This window comes from Babylonia areolata, chromosome 19 (assembly GCF_041734735.1).
Source record: "Babylonia areolata isolate BAREFJ2019XMU chromosome 19, ASM4173473v1, whole genome shotgun sequence".
NCBI lineage: Eukaryota > Metazoa > Mollusca > Gastropoda > Neogastropoda > Buccinidae > Babylonia > Babylonia areolata.
The window spans coordinates 52712630-52731228 of NC_134894.1; the positions used below are offsets into that span (position 1 = coordinate 52712630).

Consider the following 18599-nt stretch of genomic DNA (forward strand, 5'->3'; position numbering starts at 1 on the left):
CCATGCATAATTATGTATACATAATTATACACACACACACACACACACACACACACACACACACACACACAGAGATATAGATATATACATAATAGTGAGAGATATAGATATATGATATAATGTTTTTATGGTTATTCGATATTCTATTTATTATTTGTTTATTTTGTATTGATTAACTTCCTGTCATACCTTTTTGTTGTTTTTGTGCATTTCTCTCTCTCTTTCTATCTGTCTGTTTGTCCGTCTCTGTATATTTATTATTTCATAAGGTTAAAGATGAAGACATACCAAGTCCATTTCAGCTTCAAAATCGTCTTCAAGACTCATCTGTTCAAAAGTGCCTTTGATTAATTGTTAAATATGTGTGTATGCATGACTGTACATTTTGATGCATTGTCCTATCACAGTTTGAAATGTTTCTCACTCAGTTGGACTGCATGTTTTGATGAGTGGTGCAATATATTGCAATGCATATTATACCTTGTATCTTCTATAGTAAAGTGCTAGGAGGAAATCTATTTGATTAGGTGCTGAATAAAGAAATGCATTAGGGGAGATTGTTGAAATGTGTCAAAAAAAGAATCAGAGAGTGAGAGAGAGTGAACATAATGCCTTCACAGAAAGGAGGTGCATGGTGTGTGCAGGCAGAGGACACCCAGTTCAGTATGAACATGGAACGGAGAAAAGAGACACTGAAAAACTTCCTCATCTACATTCACCAGTACATTGAAAAGGAGAAGAAGGCAAAAGAAGGTGAACTGAGAAGTAGTGAATGTCATTACAGTTGTTTGAGTCTACTTTCTGTGTTCTGTAATATGTAGTGTGCTATTATTCATATGAAGACTGTGTGTCTAATTATGCAAGACCTCCCGAAACCTGGAGGGGGTCAGGCTGGTGTTCTCCTGACCCACTCCCGGGAGGGTCACTACCTTGTCGTGGTCGGGAGGCTTAGTGGCCAGTGATCGAGTGAGCTATGTCGGCGGGGGCATCAGTGCTTCTTGGGGTTTGGTGCTCTGGTCCCAGGTCTTAATTGACAGCCTACATAGCCATCGTAGCTGTTAGGGCTGAATAAGTGGTGGTTTTGTACTGATGCCCCTGATAGGGCTTCCCATGCCGAACAGGTCGTGAGTGAGGCCCAAACTAAACGTGACCCACTGTCCCTTTCGCTGTTCTCTATTCTTCTTTTTACTGCCTCTTTTCTGTCCTCAGCTCCCCATCAAGCCTTCTTTTCCACATTCTTTTTTTCTCTGCGGCCTTCTTTAGGCCCGCCGTGTTTGCCGTGCGGTGCGACCTGTGATGGAGGGGAATGAGATCCTGGGGATTGAGAGAGCACGCTGCTCTCAACACATCCCTTTGGCTCGGACCTCTCCTAAGACAGGCGGCACACATTGGCCCGTGTGTGTCAATCGGCTACCCCTTCGTGGGGCTGGGTCAAGACTGGCAGTTTAATGGCTGACGAAGGTAACCCCCGTAGTGCTCGGTTCTCTGTCCCCGGGAGCTGGGCATGATCGGGGGAGAACACGTTGGAGCTGGACCGTTGGTCATATATCCCTCCCGAAACCTGGAAGGGGTCAAGCTGGTGTTCCCTTGACCCTGGCTCCTAAGTTGGACCCCATGGTGGGTGGGTAAGGGAGGGATGAATTCACATTTTTTTCAACATGACTTCCAAAAAATCACACACCCCTAACTCGGGTAAAAGACGAAGACAGGGAACGGACGACTCGGACTCTGATTCGGAGGTCGTTGAGAGCTCTGGATTTTGGCCATCATGGCTGGTGATGGAGGGCGCTGATGACGACAAGCTGTTGTCGGCTCTCAGCCCCTTCGCTATCCAGAAGGGCTTTCAGTGTCTGGCAGGATCGCTGAAGTCCATCAAGAGGCTGAGGAGCGGAGCATTTTTAGTTCAGACGGAATCCAAAAGGCAGACACAGCTCCTTCTCAAGGCGACCACTTTCGTGGATAGGGCGGTGAAGGTTTCCCCTCACAAAGGTCTCAACTGCTCAAAGGGGGTCATCAGATGTCCGGAGTTGAAAGGTGTGTCTGAGGCCGAGATCAAGAGCGAGCTGCCCTCTCAGGGAGTGACCGACGTGTACAGGGTGACGGTGAGGAAGGGGTCGGACAGAGTCCCGACCAACACTTTCTTCCTCACCTTCTGCTGCCCGGATGTCCCCAAGGACATTCGGGTCGGATACCTCATGGTCAGTGTAAGCTTGTATGTGCCGTCCCCTCTGAGATGCTTTAAATGTCAGAAATTCGGACACATCAGGGACCGATGTAAGGAGGAAGAGGCGTGTGGCACCTGTTCGAAGGCGGCGCACCAGGGCGATTGCGTCAGTGCAGCCCGGTGTGCGAACTGCGGAGGTGGCCACCCGTCCTCATCGAAAGACTGCCCTGCCTGGAAAAAAGAGAAACAAATCCAGAAGGTCAAGACCGAAAAAAAGATATCCTTCTTTGAGGCAAAGAAACAGGTGGAGGCCGCGTTGCCTAAGGCGTCGTATGCCTCTGTCGTCAGACCCAGGATGGTGGACGTCGCGGTCCAGACGACGTCCACAGGAACACAGACGGACGACTTAACCGCCTCGTCGGAACCGTTGGCCTTGGGTGGAGACGCCGTGTCCACCCCTTCCCATCCTGTGCGGCAGTCCTCAGGGGCTGCTGGGCGGGAGAGAAAAGCCTCAGGCGGAGGCATGTTGTCCGCCTCCCGCCCCACCCCACCCCCTGGCACCTCTCGCCCCGCCTCTCGTCTGCCTGGCCCTCGGGCTGGCGGAAGTGGCCGGAAACCCCCCATACCTCCAAAACTCAAGGAGGGGAGGGTTGCGGCCTTGGTGGGATCGGGAGGGGCCGAGGTGGTGGATATTCCGACTTGGTCGGAATCCGAAAAATTTACTTCGAAAAATAAATACTCCATCCTGGCGGACCTTGAGCCACCGCAAGCAGAGGAGCAGGGGGTAGCGATGGAATAGGCTGCTGCTTTTTTTAAAATTTTTTTTTTTTTTTAACCTTTTTTTAATGGCAGTGATCCACTGGAACATCCGGGCGTTCCACGCCAATTTTCAGGAACTCCAGCTGCTTTGTCGTGCTTTGAAACCTTCAGTGCTGGCGCTGCAGGAGACTCTGCAAAGAGATGGCAAGGTTTTATCTCTCTCTGGTTTTAACTCCGTTTTTAAACCCGCTCAACCGAAGCAAGAGGGATTGACGGGAGGTGTCGCTCTTTTTATTCGCAAGTCCCTTTTATACAGTACAGTTCTTTTAAGCACCCCTTTACAGGCGGTGGCAGTGAGAGTCACGCTTGAGAAAACCATCACTGTCTGCTCTCTCTACCTTCCTCCTTCCGTCCGCGTTCTGAGGCAGGACCTCATGAACCTGGTCGACCAGCTCCCACGTCCGTTTTTACTGTTGGGCGACTTCAGTGGACACTCCCCGCTCTGGGGAAGTGAGATCACATCAGCCCGAGGTCTTCTCATAGAAAACCTTCTTTCTGACATGGACTTGTGCTGTCTTAACGACAAGTCTCCCACTTACCTGCATCTGTCCTCTGGAAAGCTCTCGTTTTTAGATCTGTCGGTCTACGATCCATCGTTGGTCCTGGACTACGAGTGGAAAGTGCACGACGATCTGCACGGGAGTGGCCACTTTCCTGTCGTCCTCCGCCCCACAGATGGAGAAGGTGACTCTCTGCCTGACCGCCTGTATTACGACAAAGCAGACTGGAGGTTTTTTTACCACCAAGATAAGAGCGGAGCTGCAGGAAGAAACAGTATTGAAAAGCAAGGACCCTGCTGACGCTCTGACTCGGATCGTTTTAGATTGCGCCAAAGCAGCAGTCCCATCGTCTGCCTCCAAGCCTCAGGTCCCTAGAACGCCCTGGTTCAACGCGGAATGTCGGGAGGCCCGCAAGTCTCGGAAGAGAGCGCAGCGACGCGTCTTTCGGAGACCGGAGACCGATAGCGTTCGAACCCATCAACAGCTGAGGGCGAAAGCCAGGTATGTTTTTAAAAAGAGCCAGAGGAAGTCATGGAGAGATTTCTGCTCTTCCTTAACCTCCAACACACCCAAGAAGAAAGTGTGGAGGGTCTTAAAAAGAATTAAGGGCAAAAACGTATGCCCGACCTTTCACCATCTTAAACTTTCAGACACTCTGGTCACAGAGAAGAAAGCAGTTGCCAATTTGCTTGCCTCCACAATAGAACAGAACTCGAGATCTGCTAACAAATCTGCTCACTTTCTTAAAACCAAAAACCTGTCAGAAAAAACACCATGTAACTTCTTTTCCGACAACACAGAGAATTACAACCTTCCTTTCACAATGAACGAACTTAAATCTGCCCTTCAGACCTATATGGATTCCTGTCCAGGAATGTATGAGGTCCATTATAAACTCCTAAAGCACCTTTCCCAAACCTGTCTGGCCACCCTGCTTAAAGTTTATAACCACATCTGGGTCACAGGCTTTTTTCCACCCTCCTGGCGGAAAGCCCTCATAATCCCGCTGCCGAAACCGGGAAAAGACCCCTCAAACCCCTCCAACTACCGCCCAATTGCACTGACCAGCTGCATCTGCAAACTGATGGAGAAGATGGTCAACGGTAGACTGATGTGGAAACTAGAGACCGATGGCCTTCTGGCGAAAGAACAGTGTGGTTTCCGCAAGCATCGCTCTACCGTTGACCATCTGGTTCGTCTGGAAACCACTGTAAGAAATGCATTTGTAAACAAACAACATGTGGTGGCCATATTTTTTGACTTGGAAAAAGCTTACGATACCACGTGGAAATTTGGTATTCTTTCCGACTTGCACAAGCTCGGCTTCCGAGGACACCTGCCTCAGTTCATCCACAATTTTTTACAAGACAGACAATTCCAGGTGAGACTCGGCACCACCCTGTCCGACATTCACGAGCAGGAGCTGGGTGTCCCGCAAGGGAGCATCCTGTCGCCGGCTCTTTTCAGCATCAAAATTAATGACATCGTTCAATCCGTTCAGAAAGGATCGGACAGCTCGCTGTTCGTGGATGATTTTGCCTTATATGCAACCGGCAGCACGTACGCCAGCATCCAGCGACGGCTTCAGCTCTGCGTCAACAAAATCCAGTGTTGGGCAGAGGAGAATGGCTTCACGTTTTCGTCCTCCAAAACTGAATGCATCCATTTTCATAACTTTCGCCAGTTCTATCCGGACCCTGAAATCCGTCTGGGAACATCCACCATCCCGGCGGTCAAGGAAGCCAGATTTCTAGGGGTCGTCTTCGATCAGAAGCTGAACCACATTAAACAGCTGAAAGTATCTTGCCAAAAAGCCCTTAACATCATCCGAGTTGTGGCACACACGAACTGGGGTGCTGATAAGAGAACTCTCTTGCACCTCTACAGAGCCCTGGTCCGGTCCAAACTGGATTATGGAAGTGTGGTATGCGGCTCGGCCAGACCGTCCTATCTGAAACTGTTGGACCCTGTACACCACCAAAGGCTCCGTCTCAGCTTAGGTGCTTTCCGCACCACCCCTGTGCACAGCCTGTACGCAGAGGCGGGGGAACCGCCTCTTTCCAACCGCAGACTGAAGCTGACCCTGAACTATTATCTGAAGTTGTTCTCTGAACCTACAGACCCTGCTTACGACGCTGTATTCAACAACCCTTTTGATAAGAAATTTACAGACAACCCAAACTGCATACCTCCTCTCGCACTCCGCATTCAGCTGCACTTAGAAAAGGCCGATCTGGATGTCGGTGGCATCTCGGATTTCTCTAAGTTCCCTGACAGCCCTCCGTGGACCTTTACAACACCTGAGGTCCGATTCGATCTGGCCTCGTACCGTAAGGACACCACCAGTTCTCTGGCCTACAGAACCTACTTTTCGGAACTGTGCCACAAATTCCCCATTTTTCAAAGCATCTTCACTGACGGTTCCAAGTCGGAGGACGGAGTCGCCGCATCTGCGTTCTGTCCCGCCTTTCCTGACCGGCCCTCAACGGAACACATCCTGTCTGACAGCTCGGTGTACACTGCGGAACTGACCGCACTGGTTCTGGGGTTAAAAATGGTTCTCTCTTCAAAACAGAAGAGATTCATGATCTTTTCCGACTCCTTGTCAGCCCTGGAGGCGATCGCCTGCAGGACTATCACTCATCCCAAACTGCTGGAATTTTATGAAATCTTTACTCTTGCAACGAAGAAAGGATACGAGGTTGTGTTGGCCTGGGTTCCCGGACATGTTGGCATCCGTGGTAACGAAAGGGCGGACCTGCTGGCCAGGAACGCTGTAAAGAAAAAATTGTCCAGATCCTTGGTACCCTATACAGACATGAAGCGGAAGGTCAACACTTACGTTAAGGATCTTTGGCAAGAGGAGTGGAACACCCAGACGGACAACAAGCTCTTCCAGATCCGTCCGGACCTAAAAGAGACCCTCCCTTCGGGGGTGAAGAACAGAAAGGAGGAGTCTGTGCTGTGCAGACTGCGTACGGGGCACACTTTTTTTTACTCATTCTTACTTGTTGAAGGGGGAGGAGGCCCCTCGATGCATTCCCTGTGACGAGCCTCTCACCGTGAAACACGTGCTCCTTGACTGTTGGGATCTGCATGACGTTAGACGCAGACATTACACGGCGGTTTCTTTGAAGACTTTGTTTCGTGATGTCCCTCCGTGGGCGCTGATGGACTTCTTAAAAGAAGTGAACATTTTAAACCAGATTTGAAGGTTTTAAACTATGGAAGTTTTTTTTTTAACTTTGGAGTGGAAAGTTTGAATTGCTGACTCGTTTTAATTGGTTGTTTTTTTTATCCTTGTAGTAGTTATTGACGCGGCGATAGCCTTGAGATGGCCTTAGTGGTCGGCGAGGCTCTAAGCACCATAATTTCATTTCATTTCATTTCCCTTCCCCCTCTCTGAGGGTCAGACCTTTGTCTGATATTCTTGCCCAAGATGATGAGGATAGGCATCTCTGCCCTGTTCGGTGTCTCAGATATTATTGGGGTAGGTCTCGCCATAGGCGTTTTTCTCAGAGGCGTCTTCTTATCTCCCTCAGTGACAATTACGAGAAAGACATCACTGCAGGCACCATTTCCCGCTGGGTTTCCCAAGTCATTCGTAGAGCCTACGCTCATTCTCACAGGGATATCAGCTGTCTTAATCCCAGAGCTCATGAAGTGCGTGCCATAGCTACTTTGGCTGCTTTCCAGCACTCAGTGCCACTGCAGCGTGTCTTGGAGGCAGCCTTCTGGCGGTCTGAGAATCCCTTCATCAACTTCTACCTCAGGGATTTCCGTATGACCAGGGCTGACAGTTCCAAGGGGATTTCCTTTGTCGTGGCTAACACTGCTGTCTCGGTTACAAGGGCTCCCCATACGAACCAATAGGCGTTCCCCTCCTCCATTTGCTTTAAATTCTGCATCAGTTTGACATGGTACAGTATATGACACCAGAAGGAGGAGTTTATATTATACTCCATGTTTGGTGATACATATACTTACCATGTCAAACTCGAATGCCCGCCCGTCCGTCCCCGCGTCTCTGCCGTGGTTCTCATGGGGCATTTTTTTCGATGGCCATGGAATGATTCAGCGCTTACAGCTTTTAAAGGCGTTTGATTGGTTAAGAGTGGACCGGGCAAGACGGGTCGTCTTTTCACTGTTAGCCGCGTGAAATTTGGCCAAGCAGAGCAAACCGATAGGCCTAGTTTGCATTTCCATGAGGAATGCAGATGCAAAGAATTTTCATGCCGGATCGGCCGGGGCCTGGATTACCAATGACCGCGTGTCCCACTGACTCGTTCCAGGGTGGGCATGGTGACAATCATCACTCAAAGTATGCTACTGGAGCGAAAAACAACATCAAGCTATGCAAGACAGGAACAGTCATCGGAACATGGAATGTTCACACGCTACATACCTGTGAGAAAATTTATGAGCTAACTCATGAGCTGAAAAGATACTGCTGGGATGTCATCGGGTTATCAGAAGTCAGATGGACAGGAATGGGAGAAATTTGCACTGACGAAGGGCATAAGATGTGGTACATCGGCGAAGACAAGCTACACCGACACGGAGTAGTCTTCATAATGAATAAAGAAGCAACCAAAAGTGTTCTTAGCTGTACGCCTGTATCTAGCCAACTCGTCCATATCCGAATTGCAGCTAAGCCGCAAAACATGAGCATCATCCAAGTGTATGCTCCTACATCTGAGTATGAGGATGAAGAAGTTGAGAAGTTTTATGAACAACTGGATTCCATCATTGCAGGTATTCCAGAGAAAGACATCCTCATAGTACAAGGTGATTGGAATGCCAGAATTGGGCCTGACACTTACAACGACTGGACTGGAACAATAGGAAAATTCGGCTTGGGAGGAACAAATGAACGAGGCATCCAACTGCTAGAATTCGCTAAAAGCCACTGCCTCACTGTAGCTAACACCCTTCACCCACACAAGCTCTCTAGGACTGCGACATGGCATTCACCCAGTGGGCAAGTGCATAATCAGATTGACTTCATTCTGGCACCACAACGCTTCAAGTCGAGCATTAACAAGGCACAGACAAGAACTTTCCCAGGCGCTGACATTGGAAGCGACCATGACCTTGTTCTGGCAACCTAGCTCAAACTCAAAGTGAAGCAATTCTCAAAGAACCCTCGCATCCGCTTTAATCTGGAGAAGCTGAAAGACCTGGAGATAGCCGAGTTATTTAAAGCCCAGGTAGGTGGAAAGTTCGCTGCACTGAACCTTCTAGAGGACATGGATACACTTATCAACAACGCCAATGAAGTGTACATGTACTCCTCGGAAGGGAAAGAAAGAAAAAGAAACCATGGATCACAGACGAAATCCTCGACCTGTGTGACATGAGACGTGAACTCAAGGGCGAAAGGAATGAAAGTGATTTGGCAAGATGGCAATACCAGGAAGCTAACAGGAAGGTGAGAAGGAAGATGAAGGAGGCAGAAGAGAACTGGATAAAGGAACAGTGCAATGAGATTGAAAAAGGTTTTGAAAGTGGGAGCAGCAAACGGGCCTACAGCACGCTAAGAAGCCTCCCTCAGTCAAGTCAAGCAAGAACTGCTGTATTAGAGGACAAAGAAGGCAAACTCCTTTCAGACAGTGAAGACGTCCTGGAAAGGTGGATAGAATACTGCACTGGCCTGTATAACCACCAGCTCCACCTAGACAGCTCCATATTGGAAAACGACACTCAGTCAGCTGAACGTGACAACTATTGTCCATCCATACTGAAGGAGGAGGTCAGAAATGCAATAAGAAGCTTGAAAGAAGGGAAATCAGCGGGTGTGGACAATATCCCAGCAGAAATTTTGCAGCAAGGTGGTGAGGCGTATGTTGCAGTCCTTCAAGCAGTATGCCAGAAAATATTTAACGAGAAGAGATGGCCAGAACAGTGGACGCAATCACTGGTGATTCCTCTGCCAAAGAAGGGCAACCTGAGACAATGCCAGAACTATAGGACCATAAGCCTTATTAGTCACCCAAGCAAGATATGCTACAAACCTCCTCAACAGACTGAAGTCAAGGGCTGAAGAAGTGCTCGCCGAAGAACAAGCTGGTTTCAGAAAGGGAAGAAGCACCATTGAGCAAATATTCAGTTGCAGAATACTCATTGAGAAACACCTTCAACACCAGCGTGACTTGTTCCACAACTTTATTGACTTCAAGAAAGCATTTGACAGGGTTTGGCATGAGGGACTATGGCATGTGTTGAGGGGATATGGAATCGACGAAGGCATCGTGAGTGTGACAGAGGCCTTATACAAGAATTCCAACAGTGCAGAGCTCCTCAACAACCAACTAGGGGAGTTTTTTCAAAACGACCCTCGGTGTCAGACAAGGCTGTATCCTCTCTCCTGTGTTGTTTAACTCACTTGCTGCCATTGTCCGCATATGTGGATGTCGTCGGACAAAGCGTTGGATGCTGATGTCTGCATATGCGGATTTGGATTTTGAAAAGTCGCGCTGTTGGAGTGACGTGTTGGATACGAAACTCAAAAGCAGAACTGATTCTTAAGTTATCTCCAGCCAACTTTTCATTCACACACACTGCGTGTGTGTATTGACACGCTCGTTAGCAGACGACAACGAAGCATACCCTTGGTCAGCTCTGCAAGTTGTTTGACAAGATGGCGTCGCATCGAAGTGTTTGACATGGTGGGAGAGGTCAAATGCAACACAGCGTTGAAGCTGCTTTGGAAATGATCCAAACTGAAGTCTCCGATGTTGAAGGAGATAATGTTGATTTGTCGGACAGTGATTTTGAACCATATCCCGATGAACTAGAAATAGATTTGGCTGATGAAGAGGGTGTTTACAGTGGAGAGGAAAGCGAGTCCTGACCATGTGCCAGCTGACCGACACTGACAACGAAATCACTGAGGAAACGGACGACTTTGCTGGTGTTTTTACCAGTGATTGGACTGAAAATGGTGAGTGTGTATGTATTATATATTATATATATATATATATATATATATATATATATATATATATGTGTGTGTGTGTGTGTGTGTGTGTGTGTGTGTGTGTGTGAAAGAAAACAATGTCACATGCTCAGGTGTACAACTCTGTGTGTGTGTGTGCGTGTGTGTGTGTGTGTGTGTGTGTGTGATTGCATGCATATGTTTACTTATTTTCTGTTTTACAATAACATGGAGTTTATTTGTAGAACAATGTGCTATAGAAATGACAGTAATAGTACTAATACTGATGATACTGTCATTATTGTTTGTAATATTGTAAAAAAAAAAAAATCTAAGGTGGTTTTCTTTGACTACATGTAAAAAACTTACCACAGTATGCTTCCATTCACATAAATATTTAGAATAAACAAGGGAATAAGCAAACAAATAATTTAAACAACAATAAGAAGAAAGAGTCAGACCTGCATGATTATTTGTGTGTGTGTATGGTTGCAGGTCATGTTGCTGTGCTGAAGTGGCTGGACAAAAAGCCAGTTCATGTGCTGACAACAGTCATGCTGCCAACTACCATGGTCAGTGTGACAACACGACACCGTCCTGAAAGACAGAAGCCAGCTGCAGTACAAGACTACATCACCAACATGGCTGGAGTGGATATGAATGACCAGCTACTGCAAGTGCAAGGTCTGTGAAGACCTGTTCAAGCACCACAACACACCAAGACACCAAACTGCCAACTGGTGTCCAAAATGTGGAGTTCCACTGTGTGTGAAGTTGTGCCCAGGACTCAACATCACCTGCCATGAGCTTTTTCACTCCAGGCAAGACTATTGTCAGTGATAATCAGGTTTTTGTGTACAGTGAACTTCTTTTTTTATGTAGAAACAATATTTTTTTTGTGTGCGTGATTTCAACTTTCTCCACCATCTGTTCATACTTCATTGCATGTACTAGGTCTTCAGTTCCTCAGATAGTGTTAGGATGTGATATGGAACATTTGTAAGCTGTTCAAGGACACTTGGTATATCTTTCTGATGGGCGCAAAAATGCTACAAAATACACAAAAAATGGATACCGTGATCAACAACAAGATGGTGAATAAATAATTTTTGCTCAAATATGGAACAACATTCACAGAATACAGATACTAAATTTCGATTGTCTGGGTGTTCATTTGTTTTTTTGAGAATTTTTTTCCCATCCTATACAAACCCAGGGTTTTCTGGGATTCGCAAGGGGAAAAACTCTTGGCATGGAGTGAGTTAATCTCTTCTTGGAAAGGATAATGCAGGAGTCACTGGAAAACCATGAGACTTCTATCTCCATTGGTGGCAGATGAATGTGCAATCTCTGGTTCGCTGATGATATAGATCTGATGGGAACGAACAAAGAACTGCAGGAACTTACCAATAGACTTGGTGATGCTTACGGAATGGAGGTCAGCACAGAGAAATCCAAAACCATGATAAACAGCGTGAACATTGACAATGCTACTATTTTCATGAATGGAGAACAACTGGAAGATGTCGGAAACTTCAAATATCTAGGAGCAAACCTGACAAAAGATGGAAGCAGCAAAGCAGAAATAAGAATTCGCATTGGCACAGCCACTGCAGCCATGACCAAACTGAACAGAGTGTGGAAAAGTAACATCTGATTCTCCACAAAATTCAAACTCTACAGAGCCCTGGTAGTCTCCATTGTACTGTATGGTTGCGAGGCATGGACACTGACGGCCGAAACTGAAAGGAAGATCCAGGCCTTCCAAGAACAAATGCCTGAGGAAGCTCCTTCAAATTTCCTGGATCGAGCACAGGACCAATGAGTATGTACGGAGCAGAATTAAAAACCTTGCTGGACCTCAGGAACCTCTCCTTTCAACTGTGAAGAGATGCAAGCTGATATGGTTTGGGCACAACACTCGGCACACCAGTCTGTCCAAAACAATCATGCAAGGCACCATCGAGGGCAGGAAAAGAAGAGGAAGACAGCGGAAGAACTGGCATGAGAACATCAAACAGTGGACCGGACTCCATACACGTGAGCTGCTGCTGGCGGCTGCTGACAGAGACAGATGGCGAAGGGAGGTTGCGTCTGCGGTCCTCAGGTCTCCCCCAATGACTACTTTGTAGTTATGGGCCTGAGGTGAGGTGAGGTGCATTAGTTTGACATGGTAAGTATATGTATCACCAAACATGGAGTATAATATAAACTCCTCCTATTGGTAACATCTGGTTGGTTCTAAATATTTTATAATTCCATACTGCAGTGGGCATGTTCAGTTTTGCTTTTTTAATGAGTGGTGTTCTCACTGAGTGTTTTTAGATTATTAGCTTCAGCCTCTATGCTGCTTGCCTGTATTTTCAAAGGGATTTGAGCGTGTTTTTGATGACGTTGTGCGTGTATTGTATATAAGTATTGTTTTGACTGTGCACTCAGCTGTTGAAGTGCAGGTCCACAGAAACTGCAGTGCAGCTGCACTAATGGAGTACAAAGTGTTTTGTCATATGCATCACATATCATGGATATATTATGCACAGTTCTTGCTCCTGTGTTAGAGGAAAAGATGGTACACCAAGTCAGCTGAAGTGTGTTCCTGTGTGTGCCAGGTGTGCAAAAGCTGGTGGAGGTGTACAAAAACAAACCTAACTTTGCCGACCCTGAGGCCCAGGAGGAAACCAGGCAACGGCTGCATCATGTGAGTAGTCATTGTTTTTTGTGTGTGTTTTTTGTATGTGTTTTGTTTTTGTTGCTCATACCCATTACTGCTTATGATATGATGATATAATATGGATACTTTTATAGTGCCTATCCTTGTTTGGAGACCTAGCTCAAGCAGTACAAACTCTGGCTCATTTGCACAGCAGGCTGCCTACCTGGGTAGAGCCGACTGATGGCTGCCATTGGGCACTCATCATTTGTTTCCTGTGTCATTCAGTCAGATATTAAGGCACTCACACATACACATTCAGACATGTAACATTTTACATGAATGACCATTTTGTTTATTTACCCCACCATGTAGGCAGCCACACTCCTTTTTCAGGAATGTGCATGCTGGGTGTTCTTGTTCCCATAACCCACCAAACACTGACATGGATTAAAGGATCTTTAGCGTGTGTATTTGATCTTCTGCGTGCGTATACACACGAAGGGAGTTCAGGTACTAGCAGGTCTACACATATGCTGACCTGGGAGATCAGAAAAATCTCCACCCTTTACCCACCAGGCTCTGTTACCGAGATTCGAACCCGGGACCCTCAGATTGAAAGTCCAATGCTTTGCACTCGGCTGTTGCGCCCTAGGCCTGCCATACTCTGTCACAACCAGGTTTGTCTGCTGCAGTCTCAGTACTGGCAGTCCACGGGGAACTGTTGATGTTTGGTCGCCAGGATGGTTGTCATGTTTTGTGTGTGTTCAGCACTGTTGTCTTTGTGTCTGTCTTGTGGGCTTGTAGGCGCCTCTGCAAGTTTTGCTTGTTCATCCCTCTTTGTGCATCACAAGCTGAATGTCTTTGTATGTTCTGGGGGGAAGGAAAAGACATGTACATCATGGTGTCTGGTATTTGTGTGTTGTGTTGCAGACGATGCTGATGCTGAACTTTCTGGAGGTGAGTCACTTCAAGATCAACAGCTGCCTGTGTCGCCTGGAGAGCCGTACACTGCCCAGACACCCCTTTGAGCAGAACATCTCCTCCTCCAGGGACAAACAGGTCAGCATGTGCATATGTGCACACACACACAGCTACACATGCATGCATGCACACACACTCGCACACACACACATGCACATGTGTGAACACACATCAGCATGCATATTTGCGTGAACATACATTTGTACATGTACATGCACACATATGTATGCGTGCATACATACACACACACTCTCACACCCACACATATGCTTGCGCATGTGCACATGCACACAAGTGCATTCATGCACACATATGCACACATGCACGCATACATGCACTTGCATGCACTTATTATTATTATTATTGTTCTTATTGATAATGATGATAATAATAATGATAATAATAATAATAATAATATTATTATCATTAGTAGTAGTAGTAGTTGTAGTAGTATAACTGTTACTATCATTGGTGGTGTGTCCATCGAGATCGATGATGACCATCATTGTCATCCAGCTGGGGGATGGGGGGAGGGTGGTGGTGGGGTGGGGGGGAGGATGCTCATGAATCTATCTGTGAATGCGCGGATGTCTGAATAGTCCAATCTGCGCATGAAATATTCGCTGACAGTTGGGGCAGACAAAGACAGGCATACCATTGTCAGGGAGCTTGTTTGCCCGTGACTTTCTGGCCTGCCTCTTCTGAACAGCTGCTGCAGTCCTGTTGGCCTCGCACAACTTGGTGCCTTTGTGCACAGCAGCGCGCCATTTGTCACGGTCTACTGCAGATTCCTCCCAGGAGTCAGGGTTGATATCAGACGCTTTCAGAGAGACTTTCAGAGTATCTCTGAAGCGCTTCTTCTGACCTCCGTGTGATCTCTTCCCTTGTTGCAGCTCGCCATAGAAGAGCCTTTTGGGCAGACGATGGTCTGGCATGCGCGCCACGTGTGCAGCCCAGTGAAGCTGGGACTGCATCAGGATGGTGAAGATGCTGGGAAGGGTGGCTTTTGCGAGCACGTCTGTGTCTGGGGTCCTGTCTTGCCACTTGATGTTCAGTAGCTCCTGAGGCATGTTGTGTGGAAGTGGTTCAGCTTCTTGGCATGTTGTTGGTACACTGTCCAAGTTTCGCAGGCGTACAGTAGTGTGGGGAGAACTACTGCTCTGTAGACCTTTAGCTTGGTCTCAAGACTAATGCCTCTTCTGTTCCAGACATTTGCATTGAGTCTACCAAAAGTTGCGCTTGCTCTTGCAATCCTGACGTTCACTTCATCATCGATGGTTGCATTTCGTGACAGTGTGCTGCCAAGGTATGTGAACCGCTCCACTGCACTGAGTCTCTGACCGTTGACTGTGATGTTGGGCTCAACATAGGGTTTCCCTGGGGCTGGCTGATGGAGAACTTGTTTTCCTCGTGCTGATGGTAAGACCGAAGTTCCTGCTGGCAGTGGCAAACTTGTCGATGCTGAGTTGCATGTCAGCTTCAGATCCAGCGTTGAGGGCACAATCATCAGCAAACAAAAAATCTCTGATGTCTGTCACGACCTTCGTTTTTGCTTGAAGCCTTCTGAGGTTAAACAACTTGCCATCTGTTCGGTACTTTAGGCTGATTCCAACATCGCCATCTCTGAAGGCATCAGTAACCATTGCAGAGAACATGAGGCTGAACAGTGTTGGAGCCAGGACGCAGCCTTGCTTGACACCATTTGTGACAGCAAAAGGAGCGGATGTTTCGCCATTGTCCTGGACTCGAGCCTGCATGCCTTCATGGAATTGGCTGACCAAGGAAATAAATTTCCGAGGGCATCTGTACTTGGCCATGATCTTCCACAGTCCCTCTCTACTCATGGTGTCGAAGGCCTTAGTGAGGTTGACATAGGTGGAGAACAGATCAGCATTTTGCTCCTGACATTTCTCTTGCAGCTGCCTTGCAGCAAACACCATGTCGGTGGTTCCGCGCTCTTTCCGGAATCCACATTGGCTCTCAGGCAAATCCTGCCGAAACCTGGAGGGGGTCAGGCTGGTGTTCTCTTGACCCCTTCCCAGGAGGGTCACTACCTTGTTGTGGTCGGGAGGCTTAGTGGCCAGTGATCAAGTGAGCTATGTCGGCGGGGGCATCAGTGCTTCTTGGGGTTTTGCTGCTCTGGTCCCAGGTCTTAATTGACAGCCTACATAGCCATCATAGCTGTTAGGGCTGAATAAGTGGTGGTTTTGTACTGATGCCCCTGATAGGGCTTCCCATGCCGAACAGGTCGTGAGTGAGGCCCAAACTAAAAGTGACCCACTGTCCCTTTCGCTATTCTCTATTCTTCTTTTTACCGCCTCTTTTCTGTCCTCAGCTCCCCATCAAGCCTTCTTTTCCACATTCTTTTTTCTCTGTGGCCTTCTTTAGGCCCGCCGTGTTTGCCGTGCGGCACGACCTGTGATGGAGGGGAATGAGATCCTGGGGATTGAGAGAGCACGCTGCTCTCAACACATCCCTTTGGCTCGGACCTCTCCTAAGACAGATGGCACACATTGGCCCGTGTGTGTCAATCGGCTACCCCCTCGTGGGGCTGGGTCAAGACTGGCAGTTTAGAGGCTAACGAAGATAACCCCCGTAGTGCTCGGTTCTCTGTTCCCGGGAGCTGGGCATGATCGCAGGGGAACACGTTGGAGCTAGGCTGTTGGTCGTATATCCCTCCCGAAACCTGGAAGGGGTCAAGCTGGTGTTCCCTTGACCCTGGCCCCTAAGTTGGACCCCATGGTGGGTGGGTAAGGGAGGGATGAATTCACATTTTTCTTTCAACATGAATCCTAAACAAATACACCCCCCCAAACTCGGAAAAAGACGACGACAGGGAACGGACGACTCAGACTCTGAGTCGGAGGTTGTGGAGACCTCTGGTTTTTTGGCCATCGTGGCTAGTGATGGAGGGCGCTGATGACGACAAGCCCTTGTCGGCTCTCAGCCCCTTCGCTATCCAGAAGGGCTTTCAGTGTCTGGCAGGATCGCTCAGATCCATCAAGAGGCTGAGGAGCGGAGCGTTTTTAGTACAGACAGAATCCAAAAGACAGACACAGCTCCTTCTCAAGGCGACCACTTTCGTGGATAGGGCAGTGAAGATTTCCCCTCACAAAGGTCTCAACTGCTCAAAGGGAGTCATCAGATGCCCTTAGTTGAAAGGTGTGTCTGAGGCCGAGATCAAGAGCGAACTGTCCTCTCAGGGAGTGACTGATGTGTACAGGGTGACGGTGAGGAAGGGGTCGGACAGAGTCCCGACCAACACTTTCTTCCTCACCTTCTGCTGCCCGGATGTCCCCAAGGACATTCGGGTCGGATACCTGCTAGTTAATGTCAGCCTGTACGTACCGTCCCCTCTGAGATGCTTTAAGTGTCAGAAATTCGGACACGTGAGAGACAGATGTAAGGAGGAAGAGGCGTGTGGCACCTGTTCGAAGGCGGCGCACCAGGGCGATTGCATCAGTGCAGCCCTGTGTGCGAACTGCGGAGGTGGCCACCCGTCCTCATCGAAGGACTGCCCCGCCTGGAAGAAAGAAAAACAAATTCAGAAAGTCAAGACAGAACAGAAAATTTCCTTCTTTGAGGCAAGGAAACAGGTGGAGGCCGCGTCGCCTAAGGCGTCGTATGCCTCTGTCGTCAGATCCAGGACGGTGGACGTCGCGGTCCAGACGACGTCCACAGGAACGCAGACGGACGACTTAACCGCCTCGTCGGAACCGTTGGCCTTGGGTGGAGGCGCTGTGTCCACCCCTTCCCATCCTGTGCGGCAGTCCTCAGGGGCTGCTGGGCGGGAGAGAAAAGCCTCGGGCGGAGGCACGTTGTCCGCCTCCCGCCCCACCCCACCCCCCGGCCCCCCTCGCCCCGCCTCGTCTGCTTGGCCCTCAGGCTGGCGGAAGTGGCCGGAAGCCCCCCGCACCTCCAAAACTCAAGGAGGGGGAGGGCTGCGGCCACGGCGGGATCGGGAGGGGCCGAGGTGGTGGATATTCCGACCCGGTCGGAACCCGAAAAATTTATGTCAAAAAACAAATATTCCATCCTGGCGGACCTTGAGCCACCGCAAGTGGAGGAGCAGGGGGTAGCGATGGAATAGGCTGCTGCTTTATTTTTTTTTTTTTTAAAAAAAAACCTTTTTAATGGCAGTGATCCACTGGAATATCCGGGGATTCTATGCCAACTTCCAGGAACTCCAGCTGCTTTGTCGTGCTTTGAAACCTTCAGTGCTGGCGCTGCAGGAGACTCTGCAAAGAGATGGCAAGGTTTTATCTCTCTCTGATTTTAACTCCGTTTTTAAACCCGCTCAACCGAAGCAAGAGGGGTTGACGGGAGGTGTCGCTCTTTTTATTCGAAAGTCCCTTTTATACAGTACAGTTCTTTTAAGCACCCCTTTACAGGCGGTGGCAGTCAGAGTCACGCTCGAGAAAACCATCACTGTCTGCTCTCTCTACCTTCCCCCTTCCGTCCATGTTCTGAGGCAGGACCTCATGAACCTGGTCGACCAGCTCCCACGTCCGTTTTTACTGTTGGGCGACTTCAACGGACACTCCC

At 48.4% G+C, this 18599-nt stretch overlaps 1 protein-coding gene across 3 annotated transcripts in view; it reads left to right on the forward strand.

Moving 5' to 3' along the window:
* The window catches only part of LOC143293842 (nostrin-like), a 113274-nt gene that overhangs the window by 63541 nt on the left and 31134 nt on the right, over nt 1-18599 (forward strand). For all 3 annotated transcript variants that reach the window (XM_076605128.1, XM_076605126.1, XM_076605127.1), the window contains 3 exons: nt 645-753; nt 13030-13118; nt 14004-14132. In XM_076605128.1, the coding sequence (XP_076461243.1) occupies nt 645-753; nt 13030-13118; nt 14004-14132 (327 nt within the window). The remainder of the gene's footprint in view (nt 1-644; nt 754-13029; nt 13119-14003; nt 14133-18599) is intronic.